Consider the following 25,907-nt stretch of genomic DNA (forward strand, 5'->3'; position numbering starts at 1 on the left):
GCTTTGTTCTTGTTGTCTTCTGGCTGAAAATGGTCTCCCTCATCAATCTCTCTGGTAAAAAAAAATGGCTTCCTCCTACAGAGTAATTCAAATCATACCCCTCTATGAGACCTCCTTACAATCCATTTTGATAACCTGAGTAGCCCTCCTCAGCCTTCCACTGAACCTGCTGAGCCTCTGTTGGAGCTAGTGTCCAAACTCATCATATTGGAGACGTGTGTGTGTGTGTGTGTGTGTGTGTGTGTGTGTGTGTGTGTGTGTGTTGAGATCAAACATCAACATTCTTATTTTTCAAAACAGAGTCTCTCGTGGAACCTGGAGCTCTCCCTTTTGGCTAGATTGGTTGGCCAACAAGCCCAGGAATCTACTTCTACCTCCCTAGGGCCGGTGTTACAGATCTTTCCCACCGCACCTAGCTTTCACAGGAAGTGTGGGAACTCTGAACTCAGGGCCTCATCCTTGCACAGAGAGCATTTTACCTGCTCAGCCATCCCCTCGGCTCAGGAGTTATCTTTTTGTACTCTTGTGAAGTTCAAAAGACTTTTAAGGACAAAAAAGTCAGCTTTGCATTGCTTGTCTTCTACTACCAATTTATTTTACATTATTAACTGTATATATATTTTAAAATGATAAAAGAATATCAGAGTTTTATACTAATGCTTCCTTTAAATTATACAAACGTATGCTAATATGTTGCCTTCTATTACAGGTAGTACTGGGAGTAAACAGCGAATTTATCGTTGAGGTAAGGTACTTAAATGAAAAGCAAATTGGATGTCAAAATGCATCATGTGTTAAAATATTAGAAACTGTGGCTATTTTGACAAAAAAAGTAAAAGACAGGACCTGGGTCAAACTGAAATAGCAATAGGAAGTCCCTGGGTCCTGATTTCTGTGCTTGTAAGGCATGGTTTCCAGAGCTTGAGGTCTTCACAACCCCACTCATCAAACTGTGCTAGCAGCTTCTTTATAGATGGCTTAAACGACAGCAAAGCAAGTGAAGCCGAGAAGCCCTTTAGATGGAAGAGGAAAGTCACTGAGAAAGTACCACTGATGCCCTGTAAATGAAAGAAAGCTGCAAAGTTAAAAATCATAAGTCATTGCTGGGTGGTGATGGCGCACGCCTTTAATCCCAGCACTCGGGAGGCAGAGCCAGGCGGATCTCTGTGAGTTCGAGGCCAGCCTGGGCTACCAAGTGAGTTCCAGGAAAGGCGCAAAGAAACCCTGTCTCGAAAAACCAAAAAAAAAAAAAAAAAACCAAAAAAAAAAAATCGTAAGTCACAACTAAACAGACCAGCAGAGAATCTACTTCCACTCAGAGTGGGATGGAATTAAGTCTAAGGGTTTGTACCTCCTGAATTCATCACCATCAGGAAATCCTCACCATGATTGTCTCAAATCACTGGAGAAAGTAAAGTCATGTTTCTAAGCTCCATTGACAAATAATAGATACATGAGACATTTCGGAATGTGGGATTAAAGTGGGAGGTATAAACTCATTGGTTCTTGAAATAATTAACTCCATTCATGTGGGGCATCTACTTTCTCCAAGAGCAGCATTCAAAGCCATAAATAAACATGGCCATCTATGATACAATAAGGATATTAAGACTTCCATAAATAAATACACATTTAATTCCTTTACACATGCATACATGTGTGTTCATGATTGAAGCAGAATTGCTGGACTCTTCAGTGGTGTCAAATTCTTGGGTCAATCCATGGACAACAGCAACATAATACCACAGAAGGACAAACATCCAGGAAGATACAGATAAAATATACATCAGGAAATCACAGAGCTCCCCACAGAATAGTCACCAGGACTGTGAATGCAGAAAACATCATAATTTACAATAACACACATAAATCTCAACTACAGTAAACCACTTATCAGTGGGAGAGAAGAATTCCTTCCCTCATTTTGTTTGGGACATGTTCACATAGAGCATTGACAGGGACGGGAAAGCCCAGTCAGAGATCAGGAAGGGCGGGCAAGCAAGGTCTTTACCTAGGGAGAAAGATGTGCTGAAGAAGATCTGCACCACGTGGTACAGTACAGCTATAGAGCACCAAGTATAGCTAATGAAACCTGTTCCCATAGGAGAGTCTAGGGTTATGAGACCGTTCCATACCCACACAGTCAGGGGTGGGAAGGTTATGTATGTCCAGAATGATAAATTAGAGAAACGATTCCTTTGTTTCTCAATTTATCACTTCCTCTGGACACATCTTACAATGTCAATAAATTGTGTCAGTACAAAGTACCCTAACACTATGAGAAACATCGACCGTCTGTGCCTTAGGTAAAGGAACTAGATGTTGAAAATGGCAACACAACCTGGCAGACTGTCAGAAGACAAAAGCGGGAGTGGATCAAGTTCGCTGCTGCCTGTCGGGAAGGAGAGGACAACTCCAAGAGGAATCCCATTGCCAGAGTGAGTGATGGAGCCAGCGGGGTAGCCTGGCCTCATGGAGGAAGTGCGGCTCTTCTTCCTCGGCATGGTTGGCTGTGTTGGTCCACAAGGGTGGAGGGAGCCGAAGTGGGGAACAGGATTTGAACAGCTGTGGGTATGATGGAGACAGCTCTCCTAGGGTGAATCTGCTCACCTCTATTCCAGAGTATAAGGAATATGGGATTGGGAATACTTGGAACAAACCCTAATTTGCATTAAGTGGCATGCCCCTATCGTAAGGCATCGGGGCCCTATAGCAAAGCTCCTAGCACAAGTCTTAGTTTCCATATGTGCAGCAGGGGAGGCTTCCAGCAGGAAACTGGGCCAAGGGTCACCCTAGAGATAATCCAGGCATCCAGGCTTAGAGACAGCTTTCAGATAAGGTCAATCCTCTGGGCTCAGGGACTTCTCCAGATAAGGGCAGGTAGAGAGCAGGAAGAGTCCCCATGTCCCCAGGCTTTGGAAAAAGCTTCCAGGCCATGATAGACTGCAACCTCTTACCAGCCACCAAGGCCTCCTAACAAGGAAGCATTTGCAGTTGGAAAGCTCTGGAATATTTCAAGGATTTGCAGCCTCTGCCGCCCAAGGAGATGTAAAGGAATGGCAGGCTGTCATTGGCTTACATTACTCAGACGTTATTTTTCTAATGTGTGTGTAATGCGGTACGTGTGCAGATGCACTCGTGTGTATGGGTAGACTTGCAGATGTGTGAATGTGTCTACGAAGCCATTGGATGACTTCAGCTGTGCCTCGGTGATGTTCAGTTTGTTCTCAATGACCTGGAGCTCACTAACTAGGCTAGGCTGGGTGGCCAGTGAACCTCAGGGATCTACCTGTCTCCACTTGCTGTGCACCAGGATTACAAGTACATGCCACTATGCCCACACTTTTTAATGTGGGTTCTGGGGATCAAACACTGGTCCCCATGCTTACAAGGCAAACACTATTAACTGGGACATATTCCCAACCCTAGAACACTATTAAATATCCCAAGCTGGGGGTTGATTCACAACAGAAGGTCCATGGTAAGCCAGTCTGAAAGATGGAGCTGTATCTTCAGCCTGAGTGGAGAGACTCTGTTGGCTACATTCTCACCACTGTTTCCTGTAAATGTCACCGGTTTACGACAGTGGGAGATGACTCCCGAGTGTCAAGGACTTTCCATACTGGTTAGTTTTAGAACATAAGGGAGTCATTGAAAATGCAAATTAAATCTCTAAACCCTGAAACTAAGGGTCTTTTTTTTTTTTTTTTTTTTTTTTTTGGTTTTCCGAGACAGGGTTTCTCTTGTGTAGCTTTGCGCCTTTCCTGGAACTCACTTGGTAGCCCAGGCTGGCCTTGAACTCACAGAGATCCGCCTGCCTCTGCCTCCCGAGTGCTGGGATTAAAGGCATGCGCCAAAATTTTAATTACATTTGTATGTGTGCATGAGAGAGAGAGAGAGAGAGAGAGAGAGAGAGAGAGAGAGAGAGAGAGAGAGAGAGAGAGAGAGAGAGAGAGAGAGAAGGCCAAAGGACACGTGAGGAGTCTCTCCTTCCACCAAGTGGATTTTGGGGATCAAACTCAGCTCATCAGGCTTGGCAGCCAGTGCATCTACACGGGGAGCCCTCTCACTAGCCTTGAAACTCCAGAGTCCCAACAGGCCTCCACAGGCACAGGCTGGAAGTACGGAAGAAAGGCTCTAGGAAGAATATGCACTTTCTCAGTCCGTGAAAGCTGGAGGCCTCTTCCTTCTGGGCATCTTGACCCTGGACCTTCACCGACGTCAAAGAGGATGGTCCACCAAATCCCTTCTTTACAGCTCTAGGCTGAACAAGTGTCAGCAAGGATATTGCACTGTGCAAAGAGAGACATTCTCTCCCTGGAGTCCAGATCTGAGGAAGCCTTTCCAGATACTCTTTCCATTTCACTCATCACTAGTTACAGAGTGGTTATGTAGCTTGTATTACAAACTCAACTTTCTTTGCTTTGGGGGAATTCTTAGGTTTCCTTCTATGTAGACAAGATCTTTAGAACTAAGCGAACCAAAGATGTATTCCCAGCTGACTTGAATCATGGTGTTTAGGTAATAAATCTTAGGATTTTAACATATATTCTCATCTGCAGTATAGCGGTAAGATTCCAAAGTGCAAACAGTTTAAGTTTATGATCAATGGAAATAAAAAACTATTAAAGCAAAATAGATATGGCAGATTAATAGCTATACTATCTATTGGTATAAGAGTAGCACAGCAGATTTATATATATGATATTTTTGTTATCTCCAAACACCACTTTTTTCTCCTGATTTTCTTCACTTATATATCATTTTAAGTCTCAAACTAAAATCTAATCAGAGTAATACTAATATAAACCAAATTTTTTTCTATTTATTTTATTAATTTTCTTATTTATTTTCCAAAGTTTCCCCTCCCTCCTCTTTTCCCAATTACACACACACACACACACACACACACACACACATACACACACACCACTTATTTAAAAATTACATAAATTAAAAAAAATCAAACCACTAGAGATTCGCTTATTTTTCTCAGACTTTCTAGGCAAACAAAATCAGATCATTGACAGTAAACATCAACTATGTGTGTGCTTCAGGCACATATTCATCAAGTAAGAATTGTGCACACATACACACACCCTGGTATAATTCTGTAATGAACCTATGAGCTAAGGTCATCATGTTCTCCATAGTATGGAACTTAGAGAAGGTTGGTTATGATGTTCCATCTCAAACAACACTTCACCTAAATTAGATCCCAATCATAGTCATTTCTCTTACAGATTAGATCAGACTGTGAAGTGAGCCAGAGGATAACATACCGAATCTCTGGAGCGGGGATTGATCGGCCACCTTATGGAGTGTTCACCATCAACCCTCGGACGGGGGAAATTAACATCACCTCAGTGGTGGACAGAGAGATAACCCCGCTGTTCCTGGTAAGTCCCAGCAGCTTTTATTTGTTTGTGCTGTTTTTTTTTCTTCTTTTTAAAAAAAAGAAAGTAAATCAAATCTGTGGATAGAAAGAAAATAGAATGAAATAAGTGAAGGGCTTGAAAGAAAGAGAAAAGCCTGAGAGAGCCAAGCTGGTGTCCCATGTGTTACATCTATTTAGGAACAAGTGATAGTTCAATGGCTAGGCTCCAGTATAGTCTGAATTTGGGGAAAACATTATTTCTTGGTGTGTTTCTTCATGTATTTGTAAGCGCATTGCTTGATTTGCCTTGGTGGAGAAGGACAGCTTTTCTCTGACTTTGCACAGATCCATTGTCGTGCTCTGAACTCACGAGGGGAAGACTTGGAGAGGCCTTTGGAGCTGAGAGTCAAAGTTATGGATGTGAACGATAACCCCCCGGTCTTCACTCAGAATGTGTACACAGCCAACATTGAAGAAAACAGCGACGCCAGTGAGTGGACCACCGCCCTTTCACTGCGTCACGTCTGGTCACTTCCTCTGCTCCAAAGCTTTGGAAGATGGAAGTGCTGGCTTACTCGAATATCAGAAAAAGCCAAGCTCCATTTTCAATAAGGCCCAAGCATTCTAACACAACTCAAATGCAAGCATAGACGGTTAAAATCCTAGCTACCTTCTTATTCGTACATGATTCTTACACGGGCAGCTGAGCCAGTGATCAGCATCGGTCTCAGAAATGGGTGGGGTTGACTTAATGTGAATGTGAGCTGAAGAAACCTGAAACCACAACAGACTCCATTCTGATCAGACTCCTGGAAAGGTCACAGCTGAACCACACTAGTGAGCTGTGGTGCAAGGCCATTGTCTCCGTCAGAGCCACTGCTGAGAGCATCCCTGTCTTCAGGCCGAAAGTGGCATTCTGTTCTCTCCGTCTCCCTCTCCCCTGCCTCACTTTCTGCCTTTTCTCCAGTGTTTTCCCAGCCTGTGTCATTCCAAGTCTCGTGCCTCCCTAACTTTCTTTGTCTTCCTTTTTTCCTTCTTCTTACTCTTCTCTGCTGCTGTAACTTTTCTCTCTCTCCTCCCGCGTTACCCACTTCCACCTCTGGCCAACCCTCTAGTATTCCTCAGCCTTTCAATTCTGCACCTCACATTACACCTCAAAATTCATGCCAGAGTCTATCTTAGCAAGACTGAGAAGAAAGGCAGATCAACACAGGTGTTTTGAACACGCAGACTGAGAAAGCATGGAAAGGTAGAAAGATTTTGTCTAAGGGGCACAAGAGGCAGAGGGAGGGGGAGACTCCGGCCTTAGCTTCCTTGCTGACTTCCTCAAAGCCGCCTTGGTGAACTAAGAGGAGAAAGCCACAACTAGTCCCGTGCAACTACCACCTCCTCCTCCTCCTCCTGTAAGCACAGCTTCTAAATAATAACCTACCGGACCAGGCCACACCTTCATAAGCTCTGAAGTCCTGGTGCCCCTGCCTTTTCTGTTCAAGGGCACCAAGATTCTCTGCAGTGGGGTCTTCACTTTGAAGTCTGGGAGGTGAAATATCTGCCAGTCCTGGAAAAATCAACCCTGTAAATGGATGATGCCAGTGGAGATCGACCGCAGGGCCTGTTCTTTCTCTGAATGAATAATTATGAACGCCTTATATTTCTCTGATCAATTATTCATTTTCATAACTATATAGTTTTTATTTTGATAAGTTATCTTCTAGTGTAAACAGTTATCTTCTAGTGTAAACACTCATAATAATTCTGTTATGAATGACATTTAACAACATACATATTTGCCAGGTATTGGGGCACATGCCTTTGATCCCAGCACTGAAGAAGCAGAGGCAGGCAGATCTGTGAGTTCAAGGTCAGGCTGGTCTATGTGAGTTCCAAGACAACCAGGTCTCTATAGAGAGACCCTATCTCAAAACACACACACACACACACACACACACACACACAATAAAAGGGTGCAATATTGAATTTAACTAAGTTATCAACTTCTTAATTAAGCAATATAAAATAATTTCATATTTCACTTCCTTAGGCTTTATGATAGTCTACTAAACTTTTTCATATATTAAAGATTACTAGTAGACTACTAACTTATCATTAACAGAATGAAATAATAGTCAAGAGTTTCATGTGTGAAATACTGCTGTGTCTGTAACTACTGGTGTAGGTGATGGGACTCCCTGGCAGAAGCTACAGTAACATACTCTCGAGGAAAGACCTGCCCCTCTTTGTACCTAATGACTTGATGGATTGATTCTAGTAGAATTCCAACCATGCTCTCCCTTCACCTTTACCAATAGATGCACTTGTGGTAAAGTTAAGTGCCACAGACGCAGACGAAGACAATCACTTAAATTCTAAAATCGCCTACAAGATCATCTCCCAGGAGCCTGCTGGTGCACCCATGTTCATGGTGAACAGGTACACCGGAGAAGTCCGCACGATGTCCAATTTCCTTGACAGAGAGGTAACGCCTTCTATGAATGAGAGGTAACAGAGGGTTTGGTTTTGGAAAAACAAAGAGAAAATGGTTTGTGCATGTCCTTAGTCCAATGCACAAAAGGGATGGAAAAATACTTGAATCAATTTTAGTAAAAAATTAAATGATTACTGATAAATATTTCATTTTATGCATCAATTAAAAAAACAAATAATGGCATTGGGTTGTGTTGGAGTCACAGGACCTAAGCCTCATGATTCTCCTTCATTCTAACTAAGCAACACAGTATGTACAATCTACTTGTGAGGGGCTCAGATCGGGATGGAGCCACAGATGGGCTGTCCTCCGAGTGTGACTGCAGAATCAAGATTTTGGATGTCAATGATAATTTCCCCATCCTAGAGAAAACTTCAGTAAGTCATTAAATTAATAACTTATCAGTAATTAGTTTGCCTTCATGCTTATTCAGAAGCCTGACTGTTACAGTGCGGAAGGACTCAGTTTTCTTACATAAACCTTAACAGTTCCTCTATATTAGGATTTATAATTAGCATATTATATTTATATATTATTTATATATTTAGCCTTTTATTTTTATTTACATTTTATTTACTGTGTGTGTGTGTGTGTGTGTGTGTGTGTGTGTGTGTGTGTGTGTGTGCTATGTGCCAGCACACAGGTAACATGGTGCACATGTGGAGAGGAGACAGCTTCCAGGAGTTGACTCTCTCCTTCTACCACATAGGTCCCAAGGTTCAAACTCTGATTGACAGTCTTGAGAGCAAGTGGCTCTACCCATTGAGCCACCTTTCCTGCCCCTGTATACTTATCTTTGACTCACTCTTCCAAGTAAACCTCCTCTGTAAAAACAGTCTACTCCACATGCTCTATTCACAGAAACGTGGGGAATTTGTTGACCCGATAAGACGAGAACAGTATTTTTGTACAGGTGTTACAACTTGCTGAATTAATTATGAGTCCCAAATATCCTTCACTCCCACTCTCACGTTTATCTTCAAGTATCACAAAATCAGGACTAAGGATGTAGTCCATTGACAGAATGGTTGCCTAGCATGCCTGGAGCCCTGGGTTTGACCCCTAAACACCACATAGTATGAGTGTGGTGGGGCAGGCCTGTAATCCCAGCTCTCCATAGACAAAAGCTAGAGTACCACAAGACCAAGATCATTCTCAGCTACATAGAAAATTCAAGATTAGCCTAGACTATGTGAGACTTTGACTAAAAACAAAAATTACAAAACCCTAATAACAGGGCCAGGAATGGGACTTGCAACCCATTTTATAAAACTGTGTCTTCTTCATTTGTCTCCCATGCTGTCTTAACACTCTGTGCTGGAACAGCAAAGGAATAAGGAATACCAGTTTCTGACCCACAAAGTCCAATGTGCTTATTATTTGGCCATTAACAGATTTTTTAAAATGTATAATTACTTATTTAAAAGAGGGAAGTAATTCAAAAGTAAATAAGAAAAAATTAATGCCAATAGGATATTGATTTCACATGTAGCATTTGAAAATAAATTTTATTATCTTATAATCATGTCGTTCTTATAGTTTTGATTGAATAGATGCCACTTAAAAATGATACAAAAATCACTGGCATAGTATTTTAAAAGATAATTCTATGATAGTAAATCTCTTTATTCCTTTAAAAAATCATACCATAGACTTGACCTCTTTATTCTAGTACTCAGCAAGTATTGAAGAAAATTGTTTGAGCTCAGAACTGATACGATTACAAGCCATCGATCTTGATGAAGAAGGCACAGATAACTGGTTGGCCAAATATTCAATCCTCTCTGGCAATGATGGGAACTGGTTTGAAATCCATACAGATCCACGAACCAATGAAGGCATTTTGAAAGTGGTCAAGGTAAATATGGGGTCCCTAAGGTTCCCTTCCAAAGAAACTCTAAGTCATTCTTAGACCAAGATTATGCCTTCAAAAAGTTCAGAACCCGAATGGTCTTCATATCCATGAGTTTCCTGGCCTGTGATGAAGGAGTCTTCCAGGCTAGCAACACAATATTTATTAGCAAGAAAAATAAGGCTACCTCGTTCTCATAGTACTCAATATTTCAATGAGAAAATAAGAATCCCCTCAAAGTAGATAACATGTCCATCAGTAGTACAACAAATAGTGGTGTCAGCGTGGGATGTAAAATCCAATTAGGGGATGGGGTAAATACGAAATACTGATGAGATGTGAAAAGGTGAGATCCTTCCAAACCAGGTTGGTCTGAAAATTTTTCATGCAGCGAACAAGGGAACTGGTGACCCTCTCAATGGGCTTGCTGATGCCATAATGAAAAGAGAAAACACTAGTGTTTATTATGCATTACAATATTCTACACCAGCTGTTATACTATAATCTAACCCACACCACTCTAGACAGAAAATTTGTGATTCCTTTTTATAAAAATCGAAACAAAAATCAAAGATTGAAGTGTCACAGTTCACCTGGGTGGCAAATGACAAAGACAGAATCCAACCAGATCTGTGGGATCCCAGTCCCAAGATGGTAAACTAGGATTCAAGAAAGAGCCAACATTGCTTATTTTAGCTGTCAGAACAGTGCTTCACAAACACTGCCCAGCACACCCTGTTTCTACAACGGCTTTTCACTTATAACCTTTCATGTTCCCACATCAATCACTCTGGATCAAAAGACCGCATTCACCTTTCATCCGGAAAACTCAGTTCAAAGGTGACTTTTCTCAGGGTGTGGTGGCATTACTTATTTGAGTGTGCCTAATAAAGGAGACGTCTTGTCCACCAGACCAGTACAACTAAGTTATAGCATCAGGCTGATGGTAATAGCATGGTTTTTTAGAATTGTTTGCATCATCTAAAATAATAACCATATGTTTGCTTACATCATGCGTATTGTCTCCTTTACTCTGTTATTACAACTTTACAGAGAGTCTCAGATGTGAATTCTACAAAAGAAGTTTGAAACCTAATTACTCAGTCAATAATTCTGGGTGAATTTTGATCCATTCAGATTTACTTTTTATTTTTTTATAAAAAGAAGTGTCATTTTTCATTTTAAGGTTTTTTTATGTAAAAAGTTTAAAATTCCAAAATATGATCTCAATTTTAAGTCACAGGCTTAGGGATGGAGATATAGCTCAGTGGTAGCACACCCATCTAGCATGTTCAAGGCCCTGGGTTCTATTCCTAACCCATAACAAACAAAGATAAACATATAACAAATGAGCCTATCAACTTAACTAACCTACACACGTGCAAAAGGTTTGAGTGATGACATGTATAAAATACATTATGTAACTAAAATTATTTCAATTTAAAAGTCAGAATTGCATAGTTCTAGGACTGACTGATGTACAGCCTCTTCACCATGTTTCTTAATCTATCTTAAGGAATCACTGGGCTAGGGAGACGGCACAGCTGGGAAAGTACTTGCCATTCACACGAGAGGCTCGGAGTTCAAATCCTCAGGTCATTTGGTCATGGATGCCCTCCTGTAATCTAAAAGCACAGAAAACAGAGACTGGAGGGACCTCAAGGCAATCTGGCTAGCCAGACTAGCCAAAAGTTTCAAGTTCAGAGAAAGACTGCCTCAATATAAAAGGTGCATAGCCATGGAGGAAGACATCCAACATCAACTCAGGCCTCCATGTGCACATATACATGTGTATCTACTCCATCCATGAAAACACACTTAAATGCGGCTGTGTACAACACATATATATCCTCTCAAAGACAGAACCCTAGCTCAAAGTTGTTTGTTTCTGTTCGTCATTTCAGGCGCTGGATTATGAACAAATACCCAACATTCACCTCAGCATTGGAGTTAGGAATCAAGCTGAATTTCACCACTCGGTGGCGTCTCAGTTCCAAATGCACTCCACCCCTGTGAGAATCCAGGTTGTCAACGTGCGCGAAGGACCCACCTTCCGCCCAAATTCCATGACGTTTAGTCTACGAGAAGGAGTAAGGGGAGACTCCTTAATGAACTATGTGCTTGGCACATACACAGCCATCGATACAGACACAGGAAACCCTGCAACCAATGTCAGGTATGACAAGCGCTCTTCTCACGCTTGCGTGGCCATTGTTCATTCATGTGGTGTGTGCTATAAAATTTGTGTAGTATTTGGGGGGTGGAGGTTTTTTCTCTTGTTGCTGGTTTGAGGGGACTATGACAGCATTTGGCATTTTCTTGGAATTGAAGAACATGTTAATGGCAATGGGAAATCTAGCTGGTTATAGAGTAAGTGCGTCTAGGGAACGACTACAACATTAAAGAGCTCCCAATGTTGCCATGAGAGTCTCTATGATCCCTTGAGTTCAGCTGTACTACCCTGAACTAAGTCTGATTAGGTCATATTGTAGCCAGTAACACACCATAAAGCATGAGTCATTCACTGCCTGTTCCCATAAAACCTGTGGCCATCTTTGAGATGAGTTTCAACTCTCTGCTTGATCTAAAAGAAAAAAGTAAAAATAAGCAGTGAAAGAAACTGAAACACGGGTGCTTGAGAAATGTGGTGAACATAAAGAGGCAAAATAGGAAAAGAGAACAGAGCACATTAGGGCCCTAGACACAGAGACCGTACACAAGTGCAAGAGAGTCTAGAAGTCACCTCAAATGGGTCTTCTCTTCACCCTCTCATCTTTATCTCCTCCTCTTCCTCCTCAGTACTTTCAGAGCACATACCAATTCAATAATCTAATTGGCTTTGCAGCAAACTTCTGAAGTCTGCTCACACAAGGAAATGACAGAAGGAAGTGAGGGTGTGTGATCTCACCTGCTAGAGAACCAAATGTTCTTCCACTCAGCTCAAGTCCTTTGGATCCATCTTCATCACAAGACCCAGATAGAGAGGTGGATAAGGACTACCACACACCCCTAAGCAGACAGATACTCTGAAACGAGCCTGCCCCAAGTCCGCAGCCTGCAAGCGGAGTCTGCCATGCCTGAAAAGAAATAGTATTTGTTGTTCAAATTGGATAGAGTATATTCGATATAATTCAGTAATTAATTAATAATTAATAAATGAGCCTGAGATATATTCATACATTTTACTATATAACTGAAAATCTAAAGGAGAAATGATGAAATTTTGCTATCAATCTAACACAATATATTTAATACTATATTCTCACTGACATAGACACACACTCAAACAGACACACACACACACAAACATACATTTTATAAATTAAGACAATGATGAATCAAACAAACACAATGTGGGTTCATTGCATGGCAGTTCTTGTGTGATTTAAAAGTGCTAACTTTCACAGAAGCATAATGATGAACTTGTTTATTTAAAAACAGGTATATCATAGGGCATGATGCAGGCAGCTGGTTAAAGGTTGATTCAAGGACTGGTGAGATACAGTTTTCTAGGGAATTTGACACGAAGTCAAAATATATTACTGACGGGATATATGCAGCAGAAATCCTGGCTATAGATGGTAAGAAATTTCTTTTCAATTTTAATATGATTCATACTATTATATGAACTATTATGAGTACAACTATTCTAATGTTGATAGTTGTGTCCGTCAAAATTTATTAGTTTGTGGTATCTTAAAACTTACAGGAAGTTTTAAGCACATTAGATTAGGAGCTAAACTTACCAAACCTAAGAGATGGAGAGAATTCAATTACACTCACAATCATAATTTATATTTAAGCCATAATTTATCTCATTTAGTTCCAAAACAGAATCATGTGTGATTTATAGTATAAAGCATTAAAGTTAGATATGTATAAATAAAAGTTTGTTTCTATTTATGACCACAGAGCTTGAGTATGGCTAATCTCACTTGTGGAGTATGCTAGGAATGCTTTCATCACAGTCAGGAGTACAAGCTTGTGTGTGAAGTTCATTACGGGGTCACCTTGGTGGGAGGCAGTGTGCGTGAGAGTATACTTACTTTAGATTCACCTGAACTGAGTCATGATGAGAAACCTGCCTGTTACTTAAGTAGACACGCTGTCCACTGTAAAATGCTTGGCCAAGAAAGCTCCATTTAATTTAAATTATAGCAACTTTATGCCAATATTACATGGAATTAATTTGTGATTCAGTCCTTTCTCTCATGGGAAAACCTATGACCAATTCCTTTTGGTGACCAGCAACAGGAATTTGTTTATTTGTCGATAATCAATGATTCTCCAGAGCAGTGCCAAGGAAGCCAACTACTACAGAGACAAACAAAGTGAGGTCAGTAGGAAAGAAGACAGGTATATGTCCCAACTACAGGCCTAAGGGGAGTCAGAGGTTAGTGAACGGCTGTTTCTGGCCTTCACAGTATCCAGAGAGAAAGGTGAATGAACAAGGCAAAGGCTCAAAAAGCAAAGACATAAGGAAGTCCAAGAAATGAGCCACACATGCTGGTCTCATCCTAAGAATAGCTCTTAACAGTCAGATCACTTATATACCTAACATTGTCTTGCTTATTTAGGTCAAGATTCTGTAGAATCTAACTATGTTGATCATACCTTGGTCACGTATGAAAATAATCTGCATTAAGTAGAATAAAAAAAGGTAATTATGACACAAGAATGAAGAAAAAAGGTGATAGCAAAGTGCACCAGAAGAGTGGAGTTTCTTACCTAAGCCCAGGACCCATGTAGGTACAGAGCATAGTTATCCAGGGGGTTGTCTTTGAGCCAGGATGTGTAGACAGGCAGCAAGCAAGGAGGCAGCGGCGCTGGAGAGCAGGCTTTGTGAGCAATATCTTCAACTCTGGTTGACAAATCACAAGGCCACCAGTCAGCTACAGAGGACCAGAGAATGACAAATAGAACCACCTGTGGAAGACTATAATGAGCCTCTAATAAAAGAGTAAGCAAATAGAGACTAACAAGTCCCATGAGGATAAAGTAAATGAACAGAATCACATGAGATAAGATAGACTCCTGGTTTCTCACCACTTAAGTATACAAAATCATCTTTGGGGCAGGCAAGAGGGCCCGGTGAGTAAAGGGGCTTGCCACCAAGCCTGATGACCTGACTTCTCTCACACACAAATAAATAAACAAATGTAATAGAATATTACCTTTAAAATCAGTACATTAACATTTTATAAAATGATTTATCTGGCTAACCTAGAGAGGGTAATATCTAGAGGATAATATCTAAATTTTCAAATAAAAAAGTAAGGCTCCTTGCAGTGTGAAAGCAATACTTTATACACTATAACACAGCTTAAAGTAGGAAGTGGTCTGTATTCAGAATCCAATTTTGATTCTGTGTTTTTTCTAGTGAATTATACTGAGCAATACTTTTTGTAAGTAGACTAGGGGGGAAATGGATATTTTTTTCCTGGAAATGTCATTATAGAGAGAAATAAACTAAAATTCTCACCAACAAAGAAAACAGAAGAAAATATGCAAGCAATTATTTACACCCCCCCCCCATGATAGTTCTGAATACTGTTCCATGCACAGAGCCAGTCAGGCTCTGAGTAGGGAGACTAACCACAGCTGTGGGGTCCGCCTCATTAGGACAGAAGTAGAAGAGCAAAGGATGGATGCTCTTTGAAGGACATGTCATCTTCCATTTCCATCTCCGTTGAGATCAACGGAGTGAGAGGAAGAGAAAACGCATCTTTACAGAGGTGAACAGTACACTGAGATGAAAGGCTGAAAGGACATTGGAGAAGCCACAGTGACTGAAGAGACCCAAGCAGGCATAAACCGTCCCACCTCACACGTCACTCGCACTGTTCATAATTCCTGTGGGATAGGAACCGAACTCTTCTCCCTGACATCGCTTACCCTAACTCCCATGATGCTCTCCTTTTCAGATGGCTCTGGGAGAACAGCCACAGGAACCATATGCATCGAGGTTCCTGATGCCAATGATTACTGTCCAGTCATTTACGCTGAGAGACGGAGTGTGTGTGTCGATGCTTCGTCTGTCAGGATCTACGTCAGTGATCATTCTTTCGGGTCTCCCTTCACCTTTTGTGTGGTTGACGAGACATCAGACACAGCTAGCATCTGGAATATCAGATCAATCAATGGTAAGCGGGAAGGAAGCCGCTCACACTTGAAGCTCCAGAGCAAAGCAGGAACCAAATAACTAGTCAGGTAGTCAAACACAGTTCTGTCTCTTTCCTTAACACAGTCAATTAAAAGAAAAACTCAGGTACACGACACATTTTGTGGAAAATTAGCCTCAGAAAAAAAGCCAAAATACTTCAATACTGCAGTTATAAACTATAGTGTGTAAATGCCAGCTAATTAATCATCATCAAGTAGGCAGTAAATCAATGTTTAATCACTTGAAATAAACAGATTATTTGACTAACTCACCAAAGGTCACAATTCCCTACATTAAATAATTCCAGGCAAACACACAAATGTCTCTGACATCCTTGTGTCCTATAGAAAATCACTCACTTTCTCCTCACCAATGAAATAGTTTCTATAATGAGCTATGAGTTCATTTTTACTTATAAAGTTAAAAAGTGAAGTCTGAATCACCAAATATTACAGAAACAGTTGAATAGACAGACCATGGTCCGGACATGTTACTAATGTATGTGCTCTCGGATGTGGCGGTACATGCTACAGTTGGTGACAGGAGTGACTTATGGGACATGGTCCTGACCTATATGGACAGCCTTCAACTCTGGACTTAAAGACACAGAACTTGGAGAGAGGGGCTGAGTCTGCCTTGGGCGTCAGAAAAGGTTACTCCCAAGGAGCTTTAATCTGTTTCCTGTGTCTTCCTTGTTCTTCAGAAACCTCTGCAATCCTTATGACTGAACAGACTTTGTCTCCAGGAACTCACCAAATCCCCATCCTCGTGACGGACAGTCACAACAGAGCGTGTGAACTGCCACAGACTGTTCTGTTAGATGCCTGTTTTTGTGATGAGCGTCACGTGTGCGTGCACTCCAGCACCACAGGCATCTACAATGGGGACCCCACCTGGGTGACAGAGGACACGTACGGGACTGGCACTGATGATGGAGTCGGACAGTCAAACGTCAGACTTGGACCAGCAGGGATTGGCATGATCATTTTGGGCCTCTTACTACTTCTCTGTAAGTACTGGAAGCAGTCTCTTTATAGACACGTGGGGACTGCTAAGTTCATTGGCCATTTCTCTCTGGTATCTGCAGCTATCTTGGGGCTGACGAGGGCTTGCACCTGTTTGATAATGATAACTACAAAGACCAGGGTTAGTGATCTTCCTAAATACTGAAAACATATGCAAATCATAAAGTATAATGTGCAAGCATATAAAATAAATCCTATAACAGAAACCTCATGAAAATATTTCAAAGCAGAAAGGCAAGAACAAGTAACTCAAAAGACAGAAGTTATGGAAATTTTTACACAAGTGGATTTGAGCTGGGCCCCGAAAGTTGAGGAATTTCTCAGAACAGTGATGCATGTGAGTAAATCTAAAAGGCAATCAAGGACAAAGAAGCATCCCAAGTAAACACAGAAGGGCTGGGGGTGGAGCCCAGTAGAATACATATAGCAAGCCACTAGTAAGTGAGACCCTGCGTTCAGTCTTCAGCACCAAGGAAACAACAAACAATAGATCAGGAAAACATTGAGGGGCTTAGCACAGGGAGGAAGCAGAAGAAGAAACGGTAAACAGTAGACCGAGGGCCAACGTGAGGCACTTGTGTGATACGCCTGGACCATAAAGTGTTCCAGGCTCTGGTCACGGGCAGTGAGGGATCAGTGATCACTGTGCCTCGGGTAAGCTGCTCCCTCGGATAGAGCAGGGTCCAGGGGGGCTTCAAGAAACCTCAGACTCTACCCTAAGACCCTGGTCTGAGGAACGGCAAAGCCACTGAGCAAAACTCTCAGAAGGAGGCTCACCTTTCCCTGTGCCTTGTTTTTAAAGATGCAGATCTTCAAAAGAGAGTTCAATTATATATTTTAGATTGCTACTAAAGTGTTTAGACTTCATGGGGAATCTAACACTGATTAAGCTCACTAAACTATGCTGTTGACATATGTTTGTGAATGAGCACAAACTAAAATATTTTCATTTTGAAATATAAGAAAGTAATATCTGATGCTTGGATAGATTTTCTTAAAATGGTCTATGAATTTGCAAGGTTTATAAAAATCATGAATGATTCTCAAAATGTCTTTGGTAATGTCCCAGAACCTGACTAAAGGTGTCTTACCTGACCTAAGGCATCTTAGGCGCGCGCCAATTACTGAAAGGTCTTTGCAAGGATTCATGTCTGACTCATAACCCAAGATGGGACCTAAGCATTGGCACCTTAAGCCCTCATGAACTAGGCTTTAAAACCCACTATCAGCATTTTCATCAGGCTACATATCCTGGGGAAAGGTCAAAATTCAAATTTCAAGATGCAGCTTCCATTGGCTATATGTTGTTCCTGAAACCTCCTAGAGTTGAGATGTCACGTGGGAAACTGTCATAAGTTGAGGACCATCCATGTGTATACCCAGTCAGTAGGTGCATAGTATCCATAGACATGTTCAGATTTTCATGCATGTATATGGGAGACTAGAAGTCAGAGAACTGAGTCCGAATCCTGAATATGTTACCAGTCTGCTCAGAAATCCTGGACTCTGGGAGAATCAGTCCTTCCTTTCAAATCATTTAGTAAAGTCTGGATTGCAGAGCCCCACACCCTTTCTGCTTCCGGCTCTCAGGTCCCGTGTGATTCAGTGATTCAATGTTGTATTTATAAACATGGACAGTCACATCTGATACTTGATCCTCTGGTGAGGAAGTATCTGATACATTGTCACCTTTGAATTTACCCTGGTTCCAGTTATGGTACCACAAAAAAAGCGACTTCCTGACAGGGCAGTGGAGGTTAACTCTCGTCATTTTCTTGGCCAGTGTCACCTCTTTTACTGCTCATTTGCTGCTGCAAGCGAAGACAGCCAGAAGGCCTGGGGACAAGATTTGCCCCTGTGCCGGAGGGAGGCGAAGGAGTGATGCAGCCCTGGAGAATAGAAGGAGCCCATCCCGAAGACAGGGTGAGTGGGCTGCCGCTTCCCACAGAAGTGCGGGGTGTCAGGGGGATTTCAGCCGGCCTGGACAACTCCAGGCAACAGCAAAGTCTCAGCTTTCACGTGGAGAACATGAAATATTTATTTTAGAATCTGTTTTTCTTTCAGGATGTGTCAAATATATGCGTACCCATGACGGCGTCTAATACCCAAGATCGCATTGACTCCTCTGGTCAGTCACCACCAATTCTGTTTTCCTTTCTAAGATTTACAAAATTATTCTGTCAAACCAGTCTCAAGGGAAAGTCCCTTGTATATTAGCATGCATGTGAGTCCCATTCAAAGAGTAAGTGACATGTCTGAGGTGGCCGCTCAATCTTTTTATCTGAAGTTACAGTCAAGCAAAACATAATGCCGCCATTTAACAGGCAAAGTCTGAAACCATCATTGGAACTTAGTTCCTAGCTCTGCACTTGCTAGTGAGAAGTCCCTAATCCAGACCCAGCCTCTCTGGACGTACATCCTCCTCCTTGAAATGAAGGTGACATAGCAATTGATGTTGTAATTGTAATTCTATATATAACAGGATTTTTTATTCTTTTTTGATTCTTTATGAAACATTGATTTAAAGATCTTTTTAAAACCATATATATGTTATATAAAATATATAAGCATGCAGGTGTTAGGTATGATGTATGTACATATGTATATATTTTCCTGGTGCTACAATGTATATAATTAGAATTGGAATAGTGCCTGGAATGCAGTATAGGTTATTGTAATGATTATCTATAATAAAAGTTATTTAATGAAAAGGGAAGAAAAGAGAAACAGCAATGTGTTCTTTGAACAATAAGCTGAAGAACACTAAATTCACATGTACTTTGCCCACACCAGTGTCTTATACATTCCCACACAGCATGAAATACTTAGCAGTACTTCAAAATTGGGAATGACTGAGCCCAGCAGGGCCTGTGCAGTTCTAGAGCAGACATGAGATTTTTCAGTAATGATTCCTTAGTACCCAAAACCTGGTACTTCCATGCAAAGAATTATGCGTTGTTCCAAGTGAGCCAGCTCTCCAGTGCACATGCAAGTGAGGACTGAAGATTTGGCTTCTAGGAGCAGCCTGGTCCTTGCTTCAGCACTATAGGTTGTACCCTCTTAAGTGGGCAAGGGCATAGGGATTGCTGTGCCTGTACAGATCCAGCACCTGGCTCTACATTCTGTATCTTTAAATATCCAGGCCAAGGTTGTGTGTGTAAGAATGAGCCATGTCCCATAGCTGTCTCCTTCAGTATCACCTCCTTTGGTCAAGTCTGACATTTCTGATCATGCATTGCCTATCTTTCTAGAATCATTTCTGTGCTATGTTGGTGGTGTGGTGGGGGAGGGGCTAACAGTGTTCTGTGAGCATAAGCCATCCAGGCCACTTGGGCATCATCATGGAAACACCCTGTCTTTTCAGAAATCTACACCAATACTTACGCTGGTGGAGGAACAGTGGAAGGGGGTGTGTCGGGAGTGGAGCTCAATACAGGTGCGGGGACAACGGCAGGCCTGGTGGCTGGAGGAGCAGCAGGGACCCTGAGGAAGAGAAGCTCAACCATAGGGACGCTTCGGGAATACCAAGACACCGGCATGAACATGGCCTTCCTGGACAGCTACTTCTCCGAGGTGAGCCTTACACACAGACCTAAAATGCATCACCTAGGAGTAGAAATATGTTCAGTTGATTTTTAACCCTATCCCAATCTTGAATTAAAAACATTTTTTCCAATTCTTAAAGCATAAAGCCAATCTGCAGCAGTGTATAATATTTAACTATTATGAAAAGACGAGCATCCCCATCATCCCTTGCTTCCTTTTTCTTAACATCTTCCCTTCTGTTTCCTTTTGATTTCTCCCTTTTATTGCCTTAGCAACAACAGAGCAAAAGGATGATGATAGAAAAAAATCAAAGCTGCATTCATGATGCCCTTCTTGTTCTCCAGGTGGATCCAATGAGAAGAGAGAAGAGGCAGGACAGGGCAGTGATGCAGCTTAGTTGGTAGAGTATCTGTCTAGCAGACACAGGACCCCGGGTTCAGTCCCCAACACAAACCAGACTTTGTGTAGAACACCTGTAATCCTAACATTTAGGAGGTAGAGGCAGGAGGATCAAAAGTGCGAGGTCATTCTCAGCTATGAAGTTCCAAGTCAGCTTGGGATAGATGAGAACCTGTCTCAGAATAATGATGACGATAATAATAAGAAGAATATACAAAATAATAATAATAGTTATTATTAGCATGATCATTATTAGTATTATTATTATGATAGAAAGGGGAACAAAGGGATTTAAATCTTGGTTATGCATTATCTCAACTTGGTGACAGATAAGAACCTAGGGCTCTTCTTCTCAGTCTAGGGCACTCCTATTTGTGTCCCTAAGGAAAAAGTGTCAGGGTTCTGTCAAAATGCCAAAGAAATGCTCCAAGATATTGTGTTCTTCTAACAGGTTGTCATAAACAGTCAGTAAGGTTGGGCTAGAGATATAGATCAGCAGTTAAGAGCATTAGCTGCTCTTCCAGAGAATTTGAGTTCAATTCCCAGCACCCATATGGTGGCTCACAACCATCTGTAACACCAGTTCCAGAGGATCCAACACCCTCTTCTGGCACCAAGCATACATATGGTACACAGATATACATGCAGACAAAATGCCCATAATATAAAAGAAATCAGAAAACAATTTAAAAGAGTAATTTTTCATATTGAGAAACTTTATTTTGTTTAACAGGCAATACATTTTTATCTATCTCATTTAGACCAACTTATTACTCAAATGCTAATGCATGAATTTCACCATTGCTCTTTGATAGAAAAAGTCTGAGCATGCTGTGGTTTAAACTACATGTAGCACCTGTGCACCTGTGCACCTGTGCACCTGTGCACCTGTGCACCTGTGCACAAGACCAGGCTCTCCAACATTCCATCATGGAAAGGGAGGTACACCCAAGACCCCACCCCTACATGAAGAACCATTGGCAATTGATGGTTTACTAACAGAAGTGAGAAATGGACATTTCCTCACTTATGTGCTCACAAGTGAGTAGTCCGAGCTCCAACAAATACTCCTGTTACCTGTGCTCATACAAGCAACCGCAATTCAGTATATGAAAAAAACATAAAAAGCCATGAAAGCAGCAAGGAGATTAGTCAGGAAGAAAAAGAGGTTCAGAGGCAGCGGGAAAGGATAAGAGACAGCAATGAGGGCATATTCACAATAATACATTGTACACATGTATAAAATTATAAAAAATAAGCAAAAAATTTAGTAGTTAAATATTATTGCAAAACTCATATTGTATGTGAATAATATTATTAAATAGTGGATCAATATTGCTGATCAGTTTAGTCAATAAGTAGGCTCAAATTACATGTATCCCAGAAATATTTTTAAGTCATTCAGAAAATCGTAACTATATATTAAAGACCTTCCACTCCGGCCACTAACTAGTGTTCCGTGCAAGTTGGGACTGTCTGAGTGGTTATGATGTGCAATCACTCATTTCTAGTGGAGAATGCAGAGTCCAGCACAAAGCACATGAAAAGCAGTGCAGTGTGAAAGATGTGATTTTCTTTGAGATTTTATTCTTTAGCTATTTGGGACTTGATCATGCAGTTCATCTTTCTCTGTCTCTCTGTGTGTCTCTTTCTCTCTGTCTCTCTGTCTCTGTCTCTCTGTCTCTCTGTCTCTGCCTCTCTCTCTCTTTCTCTCTCTCTCTCTCTCTCTCTCTCTCTCTCTCTCTCTCTCTCTCTCTCTCTCTCTCTCTCCCTCTCGCTCTCCCTCCCATATTTAGTTATTTTATAACATAAAAAGGAGGTCAGACTATGTGCAGTGACATCCTGCAGACCCTTAGGATCCCATGGGAGACCACATATGGTGGCACACATCTGTAATTCCACATATCTAAGAGTTGGAAGCCAGTCTGGATAACATTAAAAGGCTCTGCCTCAAAAGAAACATTGAGCCAAACAGAAGCATGGATGGGGCAGGGTGTCATGAAGTCAGTTCACCCTTCACTGAGGAGCTATAGGCAAGTGATGGATGCTGAGCAAGTGAGTCAGTTTTCTTCAGGGATGTAGCCCCTGAGAGGCTACCCTTGCCCCAGGAGATGGTGCTACAGCCAGGACTCTGGGTTTTTACAAAGAAAACAAGAAGTTGAGAGACAACAGTGATGGAGAAGGGAGGGGGAGGAATTGGAGAGAAGAGAATGAGGGGAGCTTGATCAAAACACATTATATGAGTGTATGAAATTATCAAACAATAAAAATAATTTTAAAGAAGAAAATATGTTGTTTGAGACTGAAGGGAAAAAAAAGATTGTATGGAATCCTTCAGGGGCCCAAACAGGAAGGAGAAGCCGATGGGTGTCTACTTCCACCCCACTGTTCTGAACAATTGGTCCACATCCCCTGTCTCCTTTATCATTAGGTTTCTGCTAATACATGAAAGTCTTAAAAGTCCTTTTTAAAAGATAATTTGAAGTAAGGCATGGTGACACATTCCTATAATCCCACCCTCAGGAGTCTGAGGCACAAGAAGGGTGGGTTTGAAGCCAGTCTGAGCTCCACAGTGGAACCGTCTCAATAATAGTAATTTGAAAAATGCCACAGGGGTCATCTCTCAGACTTGATGCCATCTTTGAGTGGCTTAAGCCACATAGAACTCCCAGAACATTCTGAGGAAAGTCTCTGACTTTTATAGAGATTTCTATCTTTGTATATGGGTTTATTCCAAATTCATCTAATGTCTCTCTTTATATAAACATTTGGAGACCAGCAAAATAACCCAGCATGTAAGGGTGTTTAATGCCAAGCCTGACAACCTAAGTTTGATCCCCAGGATCTGCATGTCAGTAGGAAAGAACTGACCTGAAAATTGTCCCCTGACCTCTGACCTCCATATGAATTTCACATGCCCACACACATGCATGCAAATAAATAAATGTATAAGTGTAAAAACATTTAAAAATGAATATTTTGAACATAAACACATTTTATTTCTTTGTCACCTCAGAAACAAAGAACTATAAATCCAAATTTATATATTATCTGACTCAAAGCACATCATTTATTAGTTTTTCAATTAGAGAAATTCACATATATTCCTCAAATTCTATGCCCCATTAACACACATAATGATCTCCATTTTAAAACACAATAATTTAGTATTGTTTCATTTCTCAATTTAGTCCACAAAGTCTTTAAGTCAGAAGTCTCTGGAGCATTGCTGTTATTGTTCATTGGTTGTTGTGAAGGAAAAGAAACCTCGAATTTCCTATCTTTCCTCCCAACTTAGAAAGCATATGCATATGCAGATGAAGACGAAGGCCGACCAGCCAACGACTGCCTGCTCATTTATGATCACGAAGGAGTTGGGTCTCCCGTGGGCTCCATTGGCTGCTGCAGTTGGATTGTGGATGACTTGGATGAAAGCTACATGGAGACTTTAGATCCAAAATTCAGGACTCTAGCCGAAATCTGCTTGGACACAGAAATTGAGCCATTCCCTTCACACCAGGCCTGTATACCCATCAGTACTGATCTCCCCTTGCTTGGGCCTAATTACTTTGTCAATGAATCTTCAGGAATGACTCTCTCAGAGGCTGAATTCCAAGCAGAAATGGAAGCAGCCTCTGAACCCATGATTCACGGGGACATCATAGTGACGGAGACTTACACCACTGCTGACCCATGTGTACAACCCACAACGATTGTTTTTGATTCTCAGCTTCCATCCAATGTAGTCGTGACGGAAACCGTAATGGCACCCGTCTATGATGTTCAAGGAAACATTTGTGTGCCTGCTGAGATAGCCAACACACACAATGTATACTACGCGGAGAGAGTGGTGGCTAGCCCTGGTATGCCTGACATGGGCACCAGTAACATGGCTGATGCTTGTATGGGACCAATGATGAGTGGAGGTATTTTGGTAGGACCAGAAATTCAAGTGACACAAATGGTGAGCCCAGACATTCACATAAGCCAAACCATAGGCTCCAACTCCCCAATGACGTCTCAACGTCGAGTAACGAGATACAGCAACATACATTACTCCCAACAGTAAGTCCTTCATGGAGATTGTGTGCCTTAATGACCACCAACATATCCGTCAAAGATATTTAATGTGCTGTAGTCAATGTTTTAACGTTCAGCAAACATTCAAACGTTCTAGGTTCAACAGGACTCTTCGATGATAGCCATCGAGGAATAAATATGACTGCACACTTTAGATAAACCTCTTTTAGTTATTTCTGGTTGTCGATAATAGGCCAAAATACGTAGCCTTTAGGGGCTGTCTAACAAATAGCACACAACTCATGGTGCAAATCCTGTAAGTCCCATGACTGAATCAACAACCTTGGAAAGATGTTGTGAATTTTTATCTGCATCTTCTACCCATATTTTTCTTTAGAGAAATATTTTGATTATTGTTTAAAATTCAGGCCAGGGCTACATAGTGAGACCTTATCTCACAAAATTTACTTCAAGGCTGCAGATGTAGCTCAGTGGTAGAGTGCTTGCCTAGCATGCAAGAAGCCACAGATTCAATCCCCAACACCAGAAAAAATTAACTGAAACAAATGACATGTAAATTTCTGAAGGGAAAAATGAAAAGGAACGTGGAGCAAGTGTCAATAGATACAAATTTGTGTCTTCTAAGAATTCTGCAAGACGTGCAATATTAAGCATTATTATAACATTAAATATTCCTTGTATGAGGAGAGAGTTTTGGAGCTAGAGGAGTGGCTCAGGGTTAGGAGCATGTATTGCTCTTGCAGAGAATCCAGACTTGTTTCCCAGCATCCAAACAGTGGCCCACAACCATCTGTAACTCCAGTTCAGGATGATCTGATGCTCTCTTCTGACCTTATTGGGCACCAAGAATGTACATGGCACACATACATACATGCAGCCAAAACACTCAGAAAATAAATCTATGAGAGAGAGAGAGAGAGAGAGAGAGAGAGAGAGAGAGAGAGAGAGAGAGAGAGAGGAGGGGGAGACGAGGAGAGAAGGAGAAAGTTAGAAAGAGAAAAAATAAAGAAAGAAGGAAG

General features: G+C 41.4%; 1 protein-coding gene across 1 annotated transcript; it reads left to right on the plus strand.

Annotated features, from left to right (window-relative positions):
* Positions 1-682: 682 nt before the first annotated feature.
* Positions 683-24,916, plus strand: Dsg4 (desmoglein 4). Its single transcript, XM_006970206.3, has 15 exons — positions 683-745; positions 2,307-2,438; positions 5,244-5,399; positions 5,723-5,867; positions 7,687-7,853; positions 8,105-8,239; positions 9,535-9,720; positions 11,619-11,890; positions 13,156-13,295; positions 15,639-15,857; positions 16,581-16,886; positions 18,686-18,825; positions 18,967-19,030; positions 20,267-20,475; positions 24,146-24,916. Exons 1-15 carry the CDS (start codon positions 683-685, stop codon positions 24,914-24,916), a joined length of 3,105 nt encoding a protein of 1,034 aa, XP_006970268.2.
* The last annotated feature ends 991 nt before the right edge of the window (positions 24,917-25,907 follow it).

The sequence above is a fragment of the Peromyscus maniculatus genome, chromosome 19 (genome assembly GCF_049852395.1).
Source record: "Peromyscus maniculatus bairdii isolate BWxNUB_F1_BW_parent chromosome 19, HU_Pman_BW_mat_3.1, whole genome shotgun sequence".
Taxonomy (NCBI): domain Eukaryota; kingdom Metazoa; phylum Chordata; class Mammalia; order Rodentia; family Cricetidae; genus Peromyscus; species Peromyscus maniculatus.

Coding starts and splice junctions, on each gene's coding strand:
- Dsg4 (XM_006970206.3), top strand. CDS start 683: ATGCTAATATGTTGCCTTCTATTACAGGTAGTACTGGGAGTAAACAGC. Junction 8,240..9,534: donor CCATCCTAGAGAAAACTTCA/GTAAGTCATTAA, acceptor TCTTTATTCTAG/TACTCAGCAAGTATTGAAGA. Junction 19,031..20,266: donor AGATCGCATTGACTCCTCTG/GTCAGTCACCAC, acceptor CTGTCTTTTCAG/AAATCTACACCAATACTTAC.